Source organism: Rhinopithecus bieti, unplaced genomic scaffold (assembly GCF_001698545.2).
Source record: "Rhinopithecus bieti isolate Rb0 unplaced genomic scaffold, ASM169854v2 scaffold_30479, whole genome shotgun sequence".
NCBI classification, from domain to species: domain Eukaryota; kingdom Metazoa; phylum Chordata; class Mammalia; order Primates; family Cercopithecidae; genus Rhinopithecus; species Rhinopithecus bieti.
In genome coordinates this window covers 321907-340004 of record NW_016813201.1, presented here as the reverse complement: position 1 = coordinate 340004, position 18098 = coordinate 321907, and the positions used below count along the sequence as shown (strand labels likewise).

General features: G+C 36.9%; 1 protein-coding gene across 1 annotated transcript in view; it reads left to right on the top strand.

Annotated features, from left to right (window-relative positions):
• Positions 1–18098, top strand: part of LEKR1 (leucine, glutamate and lysine rich 1) — a gene marked incomplete at its 5' end in the record, with an annotated part of 183883 nt that overhangs the window by 149535 nt on the left and 16250 nt on the right. Inside the window, 2 exon segments of the mRNA XM_017847763.1 lie at positions 8993–9157; positions 12321–12608. Of these exon segments, the coding sequence (XP_017703252.1) occupies positions 8993–9157; positions 12321–12608 (453 nt within the window).

Below are 18098 nucleotides of genomic sequence, written 5' to 3'. Positions count from 1 at the left end.
TGAGACGGAGTCTCGCTCTGTCACCCAGGCTGGAGTGCTGTGGCCAGATCTCAGCTCACTGCAAGCTCCGCCTCCCGGGTTCACGCCATTCTCCTGTCTCAGCCTCCCGGGTAGCTGGGACTACAAGCGCCGCCACGTCGCCCGGCTAGTTTTTTGTAGTTTTTAGTAGAGACGGGGTTTCACCGTGTTAGCCAGGATGGTCTCGATCTCCTGACCTCGTGATAATTTATGCATAATAAACATGGATCAAAGGAATATTGAGGACATGCTTTAATTTTAATATTTTTTAAAATGCAGTTTTAGAAATTGAATTAATAAAATCTGAAAATTTTGGGTCAGGAGTGGCCAGTAGAGATCATCTCATAAACCACTAATCTAGATAACAAAAATTATCTCTATTAATAATATAATTTTCATTATTATGACATTATTATTTCCATTTTGCACGTTACAAAAAAGACTTAGAGAAGTTGAGTAATTTACTAAAGCTATAAAGGCAGGGAATTGAGCTGAGAATCAACTTCCATGTATCTAAATACAAAGTTCCATATTTCTGCATTTGGCCAAGATGAAGTGACAGGGACCAAATTTACCCTCCTACCTAAAACAAATAAAACAGTGAGGAAAAGATAGAAAACAATGGTTTCAAGACATTGGACATCTGGCAAATGAAAGACAGTGATTCTTGAAAACAGAAGACAAACAAGGTGAGCCCTGTGATTGCCATAACTTAGTGTCCTGAAAGACATTTCAGGTCATGGTGCAGGGAGTGGGAATCTAGTTTGAGCTTGTCAGATTCTTTGAGTGGAGGAAACCTTGCAGAGTCCTGGGAGATCATGGTGGCTAAAGTTCACGGATTGTGTTCACAGGAGAGAGAGCTGCACAAAGGAAGAACACTGGAGATCTACAAAGAGTCCCGCCTTGCATATGTTTATGATCAAAGTGTACGTGTGGGAAAAGCACACAAAGCCAAGGACAGACCAAGCCAGAGAGAGTATTGAATACTCACACATTGCCAGTGATTTGCATTTCTATCAGCCAGACTGGAAAACCTGTAATTTATAAGGCCCTGGGTAGAGTGCTCAAAAGGGTCTTGCATCACAAGTTGAGAATAATTAGCCCTAGATGAAATGCTGATTTGATTCTGCCTAATACATTTTAAAAGGCAGACCTAAAATAATCAAGCTGATCTCAAGAAACTTAACTGCATCCTAGGACAGAGCTCAAGAATATTCATAGGAATACAAAAATATCTAGCACCAAACAAGGTAAGTTACAACCTTGGAAATATACAACAAAATAGGGCTCAAAATGAAAAGAAATATCAGTAAATAAAAACTGACCTAGAATGAAAAGAAATATCAGTAAATAAAAACTGAAGCAGAAGTGGGAATTAGCAGAAAAAACATTAAAACAAATATGATAACTGTATTCCATATACCCAAAAGCTAAAGAAAAAATTGACCATGTTAAGTAGAGAAATAGAAGATAAAAAAGACCAGTTACTGAATTTTGAGAGACGACAACTAGATTATCTGAAATTAAAAGTACACTGGATTGGATTGATGGCAGAATAGACATTCCAGAAGAAAAGTTTAGTGAACTTGAAGATGCAGCAATAGAAAAACTTTTTAAATAAAACAAGATAGACTCCAAAACAAAACAAACAAACAACTCAAAAAGAACATCAGTGAGCCATGAGACAGATTCAAGAGGCCCAATATATCTGTAATTGAAATTCCTGAAGGACAAGAGACAGAAGAGGGAACAAAAAAAAAAAAAAAAGGAAGAAATAATGACTGAAAGTTTTACAAATTTAATGAAAACTAAACACCCATAGTTTTAAGAAGCTCAATAAGCCTCAGGCCCAAGAAACCAAGTGCACCAAGGGAAATTATAATCCAGTTGTCCAAAACAGTAATAAAAAGAAATATTTTAAAGCAGCTGGATTTTTTTAAAGACATTATATAGAGAGGAAAGAAGACAGCAGATTTTTTTTTTTAATCAGAAACAATGCAAGCAAAAAAAGTAGGATTGAAAGTACTAAAAGAAAGTTAGGGGAGCAATGAGGAAAGCTGTCAACCTAGAATTCATACCAAGTGAAAAAATCAAATATGAGAGTAAAATGGAGACCTCTTCAAAAAGCACTGAAAAAATGTATTACCAATAGACCCACACTATAAAAAATGTTCAAAGAAGTCTTTTAGTCAGAAGGAAAGCTATACCAGATGGAAATATGGATCTACACAGAGGAACGTAGAAACCCAGAAATGGTAACACTGTGGATAAAGATATGGGGTTTTTTTCATTATTTAAATTTTTAAAAATATAATTGATGAGATTTATAACATAGAAGCAAAATATATGACAATAATAACACAATGGCTGAGAGGATAGAAATGGAAATATATTATTACTGTGAGATTCTTATACAATATGTGTAGTGATAATATCATTAGAAAGTAGACTATTGAATTAAAGACATATTCTCCAAACCCTAAAATTATAGCTAATAATCCAATAAAGGAGACAAAATTGAATTTTAAATACCAGTCCTAAAAAAGACAGGAAAATAAGGGAAAGAGAAAAAATATGAGATGGGCCAAATGGAAAACATAGCAAGATAGTAGATTTAAAGCTAATTATATCAATAATCACTTTAAATGGAAATGATCTAAACCAGAGATCAGCAAACTTTTTCTATAAAGGACCAGTTAGTTAATATTTTTGGTTTTGTATGACATACAGTCTCTGTCACAACCATTCAACCCTGCCATTGTAACATATAAAAGAAACCATAGACAATATGCAAATGAATGGGCATGGCTGAATTTAGTCTGTAGGCCATAGTTGGCTAAGCTCTGGTCTAAATATTCTATTAAAAAGGCAGAGATGTTTATCTTGGGTAAAAAATGCAACACCTTACTATATGTTGCCTATAAGAAATGTACTTTAGGATGTGAGGAAGATCTGACTGTGACATCTGTCACACCCTGTTGATTGCCAGGGTTGATCTGGCTGATCTGGCTGGCTAAGCAGGTGTCCCCATTCTCCCTTACTGCTTTACATGTGACCTTCTTGAAGCTGCACATGTTCTGGTGGAAGAGGATGACCTTTCTTGATAGAGGAGGACCATTCTTCTGTAAAGGGTATACGAGTAGCTGTGCTCCTCCCCTGCTAGAACTTCTAAATAAGCTCTCAAGAAATGCACTTTACTATAAAGACACCATGGATTAAAAGTAAAGAATGGAAACACAAATCAAAAGAAAGCTGGAGGTCAGGCGCAGTGGCTCACGCCTGTAATCCCAACACTTTCGGAGGCCGAGGTGGGCGGATCACGAGGTTAGGAGATCGAGACCATCCTTGCTAACATGGTGAAACCCCATCTCTACCAAAAATACAAAAAAAAAAAAAATTAGCTGGGCGTGGTGGCGGGCGCCAGTAGTCCCAGCTACTCAGGAGGCTGAGGCAGGAGAATGGCGTGAACCTGGGAGGTGAAGTGAGCAGAGATCGCGCCACTGCACTCCAGCCTGGGCGACAGAGCGAGACTCCGTCTCAAAAAAAAAGAAAGCTGGAGTAGCTATATTACTATCAGGCAAAGTAGATTTCAGAGCAAAGAAATCAGAATACTTAATATTTTGCTAGGATTAAAGAAAGATATTTAATAATGACAAAGGGGTCAGTTCACAAGGAGGACATAATAACCCTAAATGTTCATTCACTTAATAACAGAGCTTACAAATACATGAAGCAAAAACTGATAGAACTGTAAGGAGAAATAAATTCACTAATTAGAGCCTAAGATATCAATTCCTTTTCTCAATAATTGATAGAAAAATAGCCAGACAAAGAGTAAGGATTTATACAATGGAAAATGGTATACATTTATTAACAGATACATTGAACAATATCGTTAACAAACTTGACCTAAATGGTATCTATGGGATTCTCAATTTGACAGCACAATACACATTTTTCTCAAGTGCACATGACCTTTTACCAAAATCGACATATTTTGGCTTATAAATAAGTCTCAATAAGTTTAAAAGGATTCACGACAAGTATTTTCTCTGACCATAATTAAATAAAATTAGAAATCATTAGCAGATCTGGACAATCCTCAAATATTTTGAAACTAAATAAATACCAAGTCCATTCCCTGAGCCCACTATGCTGTATAGATGTAGGGGTAGAGGGGACAGGTTACATGAAAAAAAACTAAACACATTGAGCTATAGAGTTCACCGGCAACACCTAAGTATACATATCCTTTCCACCTTGTAGTTGCTCTGTGATCTTGGTGAAGTTACTCACTTCTCTTAGCTTATTTCTTAATCTAGACAGTGGGAGTAATACTTCTTTTATTATATGTTATTCTCAGAGTTGTTGTAAGAATTAAAAGAGTTAATATATAGAAAGTGTCCTATAGCATACCACCCTAGCTTGTATTCATTTACTCAGTGAACATTCTCTCCTTCCATCCTAAGTTCACACAGTTCTTGACAGGATTTGACCTGCAGCCTACATATTCTGATTCCTTAGCATTCATTTTTCAACTTTAAATTCTGTTTCGAATAATCATCTGCTTTTATTATTTATTCAGTAGCTATTTCAGAAATAATCTGAAGTACTGTAATAATTTGCAATCAGTATTTTTTTGTAAAATAGTATAATAATTTATTTTAGGAGATATATCTTTAAAAATTATGTATGCATATCAAATATAAGCAAATTATTTGATTCCTACTTTGGCAACTAAAATTCCCATTGGTTTTAAAAGTATCATTGAGTAATAAATGGTCAAACATGGTGTTTGGCTCCATGTTCAATAAGAAAATGATAATAACAAAGTCAACCACAAACATCTCACTTGAAAAATAGTGAAAAGGCAGTATTTTGCATATTGGTATAAGATACAGATTTTATAAAATACTAATTATGCATTTCAACAACAAATACAAAAGAAATGTAAAAACAATGCTCTGAATGCTCTGGAGTCATCTAGAGGCCTTCACTGAGGAGATGGAGTTTGAGCTAGAAGAGGATACAGATAAATAAAAAACAAAAATAATTAAAACCTAGGATGTGTACAAAAGTAATAATTGATTTTACTTTGTGTGAATCTTCAGTTAATATTACTCCTGCTTTTTTAGAAATCATAATTTTCCCCTTATCAAAATTACTATTAGTTATTGTATAAAGTGGTTCATGCTTTATATGTACGCCATCAACAAATTTATTCTTTTTGCTCAAACATCGCTCCTGTCATCTAAAATACTTTAAATTATCAGCTCATATCAACATTTAAAAATAAAAACATGGCAAGTTGGCATGAATGCACCTACTCAAAGGCAAATAATACACCCCTTAAGCAAATCATTGTGTTTATGGGCTCATCATTTTGTTCAAACTAATCAGATCATGAAGGAACCAGTAATCTCATTTCTCTGTGCTAACTCGTCAACACATTCAGATGGCTCTTAGCATCCCATTGCAGCTTTCCTAAATGTTGGAAATCCCATGTGAAGCTCATCACTTTGCTTCTCCTTCTCAGATTGTGCAAATTAAAAATCAAGCTAGCAATAGTCAATCATTCTTCTCCCCTTTGTCTACAGTGCATGTTCTTTCCCACTGACCATATACTTATTCCTTCCTTGTTTTCTCTCTTTACCTACAGTAGTTCAAGGAATAGTTCAGGGGCAAGAAGATCTTGCTTTCTAACTCAGGTAAAACAAAGCATTCAACTCATTCAAGCCATCAGCCATCACCTTTTCTTCCCTGAATACTTCATTTCAACTTCATCAAAGGAACCCTGCTGATTTTCTAAGTGACCTCATCTCCATAATAATTTTGAAAACTTTTTTTAAAGGTTCTTCTAAAGTCCTTCTGTCATCTAATTTTTGTCTTATTCCACCAAGTTTGCATATATTCTCACTGTCTTAATTTGAGCAATCAGTCCATATTTGGAAAGATGTCGTTTTGTCCTAAAATAGCTATTGAACTCTACTAATTAACCACACAAGATTTTTTAAAATACTTGATACCTTAGTACCTCAATACACATTTTCTTGAGCTTCTCAAAATAGCTTGTTGCTTTTTTACTAATAGTCTCAGGGCATCTTATGAATGATTAATGCTTATATTATTCACTTATTATTGATTACTATTAACAATTATTAAGAACTATGTGACTATTATTTATTAATTAATAATTGAATGTTATTGATTATTGACTTTTATATTAATATTATACCTTCCAATTTTTCCAAATGTTTTACATTTGGTTTCTCTTTTCATATATTCTTGACTTATCTATGCCAGTGTGGTCAAAGCACTGTGATCAAATGAGAAAAGTAGTGGCAGTCAGACTGGAGGAATCCAGGACTGCCACCATATACAGTGTTTAAGTTGCAGCCTGCACCAGGCCAAGGCAGCAAAGGGAGCTGGAATCTAGCCTGTACTCTGCTCATCAAGTCCTATGCCTGGCATGAGACTGTTTTCACCTAAGGAAGGGGTGCTTTGTCAGTTTACACAAAGGTGTCATATGTGCTAGTAGTGGCCCTGTAAAAGGTCATATACAGGTGTTTTGATATATTAATGCCTTGAGAAACCACGAAGAAGGAATTTTAAAAATCTAATTTATACTTTGTAAAGAATACTGTGCTGTGTGTCATAGCATGGGTTGGAGCGAAGCAGGAGTGAAAGTGAGACGGTCAGGAAGTGATGGTGGCCAGAGCTAGGTGATCGGGAAGTGCTGATGAAAGTTGAGACATAGAGAAATGGATGCAAAGCATCTTTTGAAGGTAAAATGAACAGGATTTTGTGTTGGATTGGGTGGGGAGGGTAAAGGAGAGAGGTGTGAAAGATGATGTTCCAGTTGCTGACTTGAGTAACTAGATGAATGGTAGAGCTGTGTCCTGAAATAAGGGGGAGAAACAGGCTATGGGAAGAGTGTAGTTACAAGATTTGTGGGTCATACAATTCGTTGGAGGCACCTGTGAATTATCTAAATGGCTACCAGGAGGCAAAGTGGATTTACGTACCTGAAATTCAAAAGAATGTCTTCTTTTTTTCTGAGTGCCCCTGAGACTTTCTTTGTCTTCAACAGTCTGAGAGCAGCCCATCTGAGTAATTCCGTAATTCTGTAATGTTGCTAAAAGATCATCAGTAGTCTATTATCCCAAACAATCCAGAAGTTTATTTTGAAAGAGCCAAAATCCAATACTGTATAAACATAATTACTTTCCCTTAAGACAGATGCTCAATCTTATACCCAGTACAATAAAACCAATTGACCCCACACTGGGGCTAGTCTTCCATCTAGTATTTTATTTAATGTAAAGGACTTCCCTTAACTTTCTTAGCAAAATTTGTGTCCTTGTACCCTGATTTCATTGTTCCCTTGAGAAATTTAGGTTGATCTCTTTCCTTGTCTTGGTGGCCTAAATCACAGAGTCACAATCAGTTGTGAGTTTTTCCTCCCAATTTACCTGGCTTTATCCTTTCTTAGAGTTTATAATCCTGGCACATTGTAAGCCTAGAGCCAGCCTGTCACTGGGATTGCCTTCTCCAGTCTCTCTAGATGAACTCCCAGGAGTGAATTACTCCAGTACTCATAGATTTGTTCTCTTTCTTGTTTCAGTAGGCAGAGCCAAAACCAATGGTTCAAAACCACATGGAGAGAGATGTTGGCTCAACTACAGGAAAAACTGCTTAATGCTTAGTGCTGTCTGAAAATGGAAATGCCTTCTAGGGAAGGAGTGAGTTATAGTTTCTGGAGGTGTGAGGCACCCAGCAGTCAGTCATTTAGTATGGAGTCAGTAGTAGAGACTGAAGGGTCAGAGTGTGGAAGTACTCTCCACTGACTATTAAATTCCTACTCATGTTAGAGCTTTACACAGAAGCTTTGCCTCCTTTAATCCTCATAACAACCCCTAAGGGAACTAGTTATAACCCTACCAGGAAGGGTTATAGTCACAGACTTAAGATCACTCAGTTAGCAAGTAGCAGAGCCAGGATTAAGAGCCAGGATTTAAACTTAACTTCATCTGCATCCAGATTTCTTGCTTATTCTTTCCACAATTCATGGAAACATGAGAGATTGAATTAGGGGATTTCTAAGGTCCCTTCTAGCATTATGATGCTATCTGAGTCAAAGTATGGGTACAGATGCTCTTCACCTTTCAGTGGAGTTACATCCTGATAAACCCATCATAAATTCAAGGTATTGTAAGTCAAGAATGGGTACTCTGTAGACATGATGGAATGTGAAAACACAGTATCTAAAAAATACTGGCAACACAGTACATACACTGTATAGTATCAGTTGTTTGCCCTCATGAGCACATGGCTGACTGGGAGCTGCGGCCCATGACACTGCCTAACATCCCAAGAGAGTATCATACTGTGTATCAACGGCCCAGGAAAAGATCAGAATTCAAAATTTGAAGTATAGTCTCTACTGAAAATGCATATTGCTTTCTCACCATTATAAAGTCAAAAAATCAGAAGTCAAACCATTGTAAGTTGAAGACCATCTGTACAGGCATTACTGACTCTTTTCCTTTAATCATCCTTCCCACTTTAGTCACATTAAAATGACAATCTGTGACTCCAAAACTTTCTATGACCTCCATCAAGAAAGGGCCACTTGAAAAATCAACATTTGTACTTTGTATTCCCTCTGAGTTGCTGGCAAGGACTGAGTTCACAGTATAAATGAGCAAGTAACTAGGCTTTTAGTATTTCTGAAAACTGTCATATAGTTCTAACTCCTCTGCTAATTTTTCAGGTCTTAGAAGGTGGTGGAATATTTGGCACAAGGTCAGTTTTTCTGGCCCAAGTTTTAAGTCACATAATTTTTTAGAATTTTAAAATAGTTTAATTAAAATTTAATGTCAGAACATTTTAAAACTTAAGAGTTTGAAAATAAGCTTAATGTACTTATTTTAAGGTAAAGTGGTTTTACATATGTTTTAAATGCCATTTCTAGATTGAAGCAGAACTTGCCAAGGAAAGGGCCCAACACTTGGTTGAATTTGAAGAGCAAGCTCTTCTCTTTAAGGAAGAAACAAAACTGCAACTTGATATTGAAAAAGAAAAACACCAAGATATAATCCAAAAGTATAAGAAAGAACAAGAGGAACTACAAATGAAGGTCTGTAATTATGACGTTCATCATTATTTAACAGATTTGAAACTGCAGATGTTGTATATTTCGCCTTAGAACACTATGGTATTTATGATTCCAGTAGCTTTCACTCATGGTCACTGTGTCTTGGTTTTAGCCATGCAGGTAAGATGGTTTGGCTAATTCTCCAGAATGGATAACTGAGATAAGTTATACAAGCGTGTAATCCAGCTATGTATGGATTTTTTCTACCAGAATAAACTTATTTTTTAAACATCATAAATTATATGCCTAAAATTTAGTATGGCTAGATATTTCAACACCTCAAATACCCAATATCAAAAGATAATGAGGTATTTTACATAATTAAAATTTTCCCAACAACTAAAGCATATACCCTTTCATTGCAGATATTTTTCATTCTCAACATTTCTGAATGAAGAGAAATATTTTTAAAATGTAATCGTATCTTCCTAAATTTCTTAAACAGTATGTTCTAAATACTAAAGGTTTTGTTAAAGTTTTCCTGTTTTTATAGGACTTGAGTGTAGAGTGTGTATGTGCATATCTGTATTAATCAAGACCTAGTGGGGAAATAACATTTTGAATACATACATAAAGACTCTGTGTTAATTAAGCATCAGACAAGACCTAATGGTTTCTACATTTGTGTACAGGAGGTATGGTACATCCATTTCAGTAGTCCATTGTGAACAACAGGCAGCACCAGCTACATGTGTACAACCAGTGCAATAGCACATGGTCCCACACTCAGAAAGGTCTCATGCTTTGGATTTAATGCTCTGCAGATACTACCTTGAAATTCTTAATAAGCTAACTGGGCATAGTGGCTCATACCTATAATCCTAGCACTTTGAGAGGCCCAGGCAAGAGGATCACTTGAGGCCAGGCATTCAAGACCAGCCTGGACAACATAACAAGACTCTGTCTCTATTTAAAAAAAAAAAAAAAAAAAGATTTAATTAGCCTAGTGTGATGGTTCATACCCATAGTATGTTCATACCACTTAATACCCTGGCTACTTGGGAGGCTGATACATGAGGTTCACTTGAACCCAGGAGTTCAAGACCTCTGTGAGCTATGATCACACCACTGTACTTCAGACTGGGCAAACAGAGTGAGACCCCTTCTCTAAAAGAAAAAAAATTCGTGGTGATTTTTATCTTTGAACTTGTGTTTTGTAAGTGAAATCCTACTGGGGCAATGGAGCATGTGCCACAAGCTTACAGCCTTGGCTCCCCCAAGGTTCTGCCTCCCCTAGAGGGTTCTCACCTCTTGCTTCCTGGCTTCTGATGCCCCAGGCTCCACTGAGTCTCCCCCTTTCTTCCTGCTCTCACTCTGTGACTGCTGTTGCAGCCCTGGGTGGTTCAGGATCCCATCAGCAGGAGAATGCAGACAGGCAAGCTGGAACTTGCCAGATGTTACAGTTTCTCAAAAGAAGTCATAAATCCACATTTTGTAAGTGAAACCTCCTGATCTTTAAATGTTGACTGCCTTTTAAAAAATAAAAACATATTTGTGGTTATGTGAACCTCTTCTCCCAAGGATAACTTCCTTCATTTCAATGTCAGCTCTCCTCTGGGTGATGGAAACCACTGTACAGACCTGACAGTGACCTTCTTCCCTCCTGGATTAATTGAAGATAATAGAATATTAATTTATAAAATTATGAACTATGGTGAAGAGACTTCTCACACAAGTTATTCTTTCTGTAAATTTAACATTTGAAACAAATTTTGGATACACAACTCTTTTTATGTAATAGTTCACAAAGTCCTTGGAACCTTGGTCTGTGAATGTTTTCCAGATTCTTAGTGGGCTAGTTTCTTGTTGTGCTAATATTTATAACATGACAATAATTGAGCGTAAGTAATAAGGATATGTTCCATTAGAAGCAGCTCTTGTTTTGTTGTTTTGTTTTTTAAGGAGAAAGAAAACAAGAGGTCTTTTCCTTTCTAAAGACTTTCATGCTATGAGGAAAAACTTCTCCAAGTTATTCTCTCATTCATTTATCTAGAGGTACCACCTTGAGAAGCAGTACATTTTCAGAATATTCAGGTGTTTTCTACAACTGTGCTATCCATCATGGTAGCCACCTGTGGCTATGAAAGTTTCCATTAAATTAATTAAAATTAAATACAATTTAAATTCAGTTCTTTGGTCACATTAGTCGTATTTCAGGTGCTCAATAGTCAATACTCTTTTTTGAGAGCTATGGTTAGAGTATTTACACCATGGAAATTAGATACAATCTTTTTTTTTTTTTTTTTGAGAGTCAGTTGTTAAACATTTACCAGCACTGTCAGTAGTCACATGTGCCTAGTGACTACCATACTGGATAGCATAGAATATTTCTAACACCACAGAAAGCTCTGTTGGGCAGTACTATTCTGGAAGGCATAGTATCTGGAGTTTCTCCCGCCATTATTTACAAAAAAGAAAAAAAAATATGTCAAAGAAAAATTTATTGGTATACTTAGGGTAAAGTATAACTTTAGTGCTCCCCTCCTTGCATTCCCCAAAAATCAGGCATTTTGAGATCCCAAAGCCAACCTAGTTAGGTCCAGACAGGCCCCTGATCTATTTGTCAAGACTTGAACTGAGGCTGGGCACAGTGGCTCACACCTGTAATCCCAGCACTTTGGGAGGCTGAGGCAGGAGGATTGCTTGAGCCCAGGAGTTTAAGACCAGCCTTGGCAACATAGAGAGACACCATCTCTACAAAAAATAAAAAATTACCAGGCGTGGTGGCATGAGTCTGTGATCCAGCTACTGGAGAGGCTGAATTGGGAGGATCGTTTGAGCCCAGGAGGTCAAGGCTGCTGAGAGCCATGATTACACCTCTGCACCACTGCGCTCCAGCTTGGCAACAGAGCAAGACCCTGTCTCAAAAAAAAGACTTGTCCTATCCTTTGTAGCTTAATATAGTCACAGAAGTTTATGTATTTCCAAAAATTCCCAAGTGATTAGTGTGATGCTGTTTTAAGTAGAAAAATAAATGTTTTAGTCTTTTAAAAAGAAAATCTTGAAGGCCTGCATGTCATGGGTTTGTTTTCATCTGATCAAGTGAGTACACTGATTAATGAGAATAAACCTCTTAAAAACCATAAGAATTCTGTGGTTACCTAGAAACTATCGCCTACAAACTAATATGAGATTTATCTTACAGATATCTGACTTAATCACAGGCGCTACAAGAGATCTAAGACAGGAAGTGACCGCTCTTAGAGAAAAACTTAACGAATCCCATATTCGGTACACTGAAGAATCTGAGTCAAAGGAAAAAGAAATTGAAAATCTTAAAAATTTGGTTGCTCGCTTGAAGAAGGAAATTGACAGTAATGATTCAGTTTCAGAAGACTTGAGGAAGGAAATGAAACGGAAGTCAGATGAACTGAAAAGAGTAATGCTGGCTCAAACACAACTGATAGAGCAATTTAACAAGTCCCAGGAAGAGGTAGGAAGCAGATAGTGGTACCTTTGCAATTAATCAAAGAGCACATATTCTTTCAACAAACAAACAAAAACGTGAAAGGCAGCTTAGTTTCCTGGAAAGAGCCCTGGAATGTTAGTCTGACCTAAGTCACATCCTGGTGCTCTGTCCTTAACTTTAGGCAGTCACTTAGCCTCTCCAGATCTGGCTTTCCCTTAAACTACATAATCTCTAAAAGTTTTCTTGGCACCCAGTTCTTTCTTGCAAATAACTATTTTAAGCCTCTAAGACTAGGAATCTTTTTATGTTTATGTCTTATTTGTTTTAATGTTAAATCTTTGGCAAATAAACTTTTAGAGCACTTTCTGCATACTTAAAAAAAAATTAGACTGTCTTTTAAATACAATTTTACCATAGGTTTTTACCTTCCTATCAATGTAAACTTAATAAGGTAATAGGCATGCATCAGTTTTCTTTCTTATGTATGCTTGATTATTTCAGTGATGTTTTCATTCAAACTGCAGTAGACTTATTTTATTTGAAAACATTTTCAAAGTATTATGTCTGAACTATTGAACAGTTTAGAAATAGTGAAACAATTCATCTGTTCTCTAATCACCAATATCATACCACATTACAATATTTGATCCCTTTGATGACAGTATAGCAAATAAAGGCAAATGGAGGAAGATTCTGAATGTTGCTGAGAAGTAATATTTTTGTTGGTTTGATTGACATCAATAAAGGCATGAAAGGAAAGCGCTAATAGCAGTATCGATTATTAACAATTAAATATGCCGTGGTCTTGCTGTAGTTAAATTATCAGTCAAAATAGAAAGTTTACATCATCATTGTAATTATGTAATCATGAAGTGAACCTATTACAACGAAGTTATAAATTTAAAATAAAATATGGAATAGACAGAATACTAGATCAAGAATAATGCCTAAAACAACTCTATAAGTAGAAATTATTTACATGTCACAAATGAGGAAGAGACTGAAGAAGACTGAATAATTTCCATAAGGTCAGATAGCTTGGTGGAGCTAAGATTTAAATTCGTATCTCTATGATATGATGTTTCCTCTTTTGGGAAACCTAGTTCTTATTATTCTGCTTCTGTATTTCACAGTGACTACAGACTTAGTTAACATCTCCAGGGACTCAATTTTCTTTTAGTATTATAATTAAGACAAAAAGATGATGAAGTGTCTCTTGTTGTTACACAGCAGCACAGTCCCCCCAGTGAAGGAAGCCGCACCCCCAGTTTAGGCAGGAGTAAGGTGGAAGAGCACACATGGACTTAGCTCCACTGGAGAAACCCTGAGAAAGAGAGATGTGATGTTGATTTGCCTCAAATGCGACAGCAGTAGTGATTCTCTAGAGGAGGGAAGCAGGGTAAAAGACAGAAAGGTCAAGGTCAACTAGACTAGCAGGTTTCCTAACTATTCATTCACTAAAGAAATGGCAATATAGAAAATGAGGAGTAAATTATAAACTAGGAGAGGTAGAAAAAAACGGAAGGGTCAAATTTAGTAAACGTATATTAGCATCTGTGTTACTCTGTTCTTGCCTTACTCTAAAGGAATATGTGAGACTGGATAATTTATAAAGAAAAGAGGTTTAGTTGGCTCATGGTTCTGCAGGCTGAACAGGAAGCATAGTGCCTGCCTCTGTTTCTGGTTAGGACCTTAGGAAGCTTGCAATCATGGCAGAAGGTGAAAGAGAAGCCCAGTGCATCATGTGGTGACAGAGAGGTGGGGGGAGGTGCCACATTCTTTTGTGAACTAACCCAGCAAGAACTCATTCATCAGCAAGGGGATGAGGGATCTGCTGCCATGATTCAAACACTTCCCACCTAGGCCCCACCTCCAACATTGAGGATTACATTTCAACATGAGATTTGGAGTTGACAAACTTCCATATCCCATAACAGCATCTATCTGGGTGCCAGGCACATGTTAGGTAGGTACTGATGATGTAATTATGAATAAGACTGACAACTGCCACTTCCTGCTCTCAAAGAAGAATTTAAAGAAAACTTTGCATGAGTAATTAAATTAATATCCAAAGGAAAGAATGATCTAAACAGAATTTATCATAAAAACAGCATGGACTGAAAGCTAGAACATTTGCCTGAAGAGCCTGTATAAATTATCTATTGCTATGTGACAAATTATCCCCAAGTTTAGCAGCTTCAAACAACAAACATTTGTTATTTCATAGCTTCTGTGGGTCAGGAATCTGAGCATGGCTTAGCTGCATGTCTCTGGTTTAGAGGCTCAAGTTCTCTCATGAGACTGGTGTCAGGGTGTCCACTGGGCTGCAGTCTCATCTAGAAGCTCAACTAGGATGGGATTGGCTTTCAGGCTTACTTATATGGTTGTTGGCAGGATGGATTTGGCCAGAGGCTTCCCTCAGTTCCTTGCCACATGGACCTCTCCATAGAACAACTCAGTGTGTCAGTTGACTTCCCTCAGGGCAAGCAAGTGAGTGAGAATGAGAGAGAGAAGGTGCTAAGACAGAAGCCACAGTCTTTTTGCAATGTAATCTCAGAAGACACATCCCAATGCTTCTGCTGTATTCCATTCATTACAAATGAATCAATAAGTCCAACCCACACTCAAAGTGAAATCATTGCACAAAGATATGAATATCAGGAGGGTAAGGATCATTAGGGGGCATTTTAAAGGCTTCCAATCACAGGGCTTCTGGAGGTGATTTTGGCAAGAGAAAATAGACTAAAAGTGAAGAGTGGATTTCTTCATCAACAAAAGGAGCTGCATTTGGAACTCTTCCTGCTCATTAGTTGTTAAAAGAAGCCACTTAGGAATAAAACTTCTTGAAAAATGTGGACTGAAAGACATAAGACATTGGGTTGGTATGTAAATGATCATAGATCATTGCTACAGAGGAGAAAAGGATCATCTCAAAGGTAAAGAAAACCAATTAAGGGCATACTTAGGGGGGCAATATCCTTTTGTAGGAGCAGGGAGAATAGACTAGATTTTCCTTTAGAAGTTACCAGAATATCACCTCAAAGTTAACTAATTTGAACTGAACTGTAAGAGTAAATAATTAAGGCTGCTTATCTGGCTAAGCATGCCAGAGTCCAAAATATGCTTATAAAAATAGGAAATGAGCCAATAAAAGGGATAGGATTTATGAGCTAGAAAGAATAGAGGCCATAGCATGTAAAGTGAAAATCACCACGTTTTTTGATCATGCATTCCAGACACTTGAAATTTCTCAGATTCTGGAGAAATAAAGCTGCATTTAAGTGGAAAACAAATTCCCATTAGAATGAAAATAAATTAATGGTTTAATAAGGAGGCTAATTAAGAGGAGGAAAGCCCTGTTCTCTTTCAAGTGGCCAAATAATGGGTAGACTTTGTTTTTAATTGTATGAAGAAAGTTCTCAAGGATAAGAGGAAAGCCAAAGCCTCTAAAGGGCAAAATGGGCCTTCCTAAATGGAGCAGGGATTATTGGAGCGCATCCCCAGAAACAGCAAGTGTCACAAAGCAGAGCAACAAAGGGTGCAGGTCAATAAAAAGAGAAAATGGAAAATAAAACTGTGCTAGAAATGTAAATGTGAACAAGGAGTCCCTGAAAAGATACATTAAAAGATTAGAAAGGAGGGAGAGAGGGAGTGAGAAAGAAAGACAGTTAATATGTTAGAGAATAACACTTATCAGTAAAACCAAAGTCAAAATGGGTCAGTGCTTCTTGATGCCCATTTTCCTTCCTGCTGGTTCCATGTGAGTACAGTCAAGAGTGTGACCCCACTGTTAGGGACCTTGTTGTGATCCAGAGGAAGAATGTGGTAAATTCAAATAAACAGCTCACATACAATCACTGAAGGAAAATCAGTACAGATAGTTCAATATTTTTGTTGTTTGAAGACCACACATAAGGGAGTCAAAAGAGCAGTAGTTTTAAATGCTATAGTTATTGTAGTCATACAATGAAGATGAGTGATACTCAAAAATACAAAATAATGATCTTGGTTAAACATGGAGAATTGAATACGTATGTTTATCTCTACTTCATTCCACTGCCACTAAAATGGCAATCAATTAATAAAAAGTGAATAAATCCAGTAGGACAAAGAGAACAGGAGAGAAGTTAGCACTTGATAAAAAAGATGTTGACCAAAGCTTACAAAAATGGAAAGCAAGTGTCTAAGAGACAAATGGCTCATCAGACTAGAGAATATTGAAACCTAATACCTGTGAGGATTGGGGATGGAAGGATCCAAAACAGAGAAAATCTAGTTATGTGACACAACACTAGAGAGGCTCAGGAATTGGAGAAACTAGGTGCAGGAATAATTTGTTTTATTGCATGTCACTTTACTGTGCTCCATAGATACTGTGGGTTTTATTACAAATTGAAGGTTTGTGTCAACCCCTATGTCAAGAAAGTCTGTCAGTGTCATTTTTTCAACTGCATGTGCTCACTTTGTGTCTCTGTGTCACAGTTAGGTAATTCTTGCAATATTTTAAACTTTTTCATTATTATTATATCTGTTATGGTCATGTAATCAGTGATCTTTGATGTTACTATTACACTTGTTTGTAGGTGCCAAGAATGGTGCCTATATAAGACAGCAAACTTAATAGATAAATGTTGTGTGTGTTCTGACTAATCCACTGACTGGCCAGCCCCCCATCTCTCTTCTCCTCAGGCCTCCCTATTTGCTGAGACAAAACAATATTGAAATTAGGGCAATTAGCAACCCTACAATGGCTCCTAAGCATTCAAGTGAAAGGAAGAATTACACATCTCTTACTTTAAGTCAAAAGGCAGAAATGATTAAGCTTAGCAAGGAAAGCAAATCAAAAGTTGAGATAACCCAGAAGCTAAGCCTCTTGGTCCAGTTAGCCAAGTTGCGAATGGAAATGAAAAGTTCTTGAAGGCAATAAAAGTGCCACCTCAGTGAAGAATGATAAGAAAATAAAACAGCCTTCTTGCTGATATGGAGAAAGTTTGAGTGGTCTAGGTAGAAGATAAAACCAGTCATATTATTCCCTTAAGCCAAAGCCTAATCCAGAGAAAGACCCTAACTCTCTCCAATTCTGTGAAGACTGAAAGAGATGAGGAAGCTGCAGAAGAAAAGTTGGAAGCTAGCAATGGTAGGTTTATGAGGTTCAAGACAAGAAGCCATTTCCATAACATAAAAGTACAAGGTGAGACAGCAAGTGCTCATGTTGAAGCTGCGGTAAGTTATCCAGATCTAGTTAAGATCATTTATGAGGTGGCTACATTAAACAGCAGATTTTCAATGTAGATAGAACAACCTTCTATTGGAAGAAGGTACCATCTAGGACTTTTGTAGCTGTGGTACAGAAGCTTTGAAGCCAAACTTCAAGAATTAGCCTTCAAAGGACAGGCCATCCCAAAAATCCTAGCACCTTTAAGAATCATGCTAAATCTACTCTACTCTGTCTGTGCTTTATAAGTGGGGCAACAAAGCCTGGATGACAGCACATCTTTTTGCAGCATGGCTTAT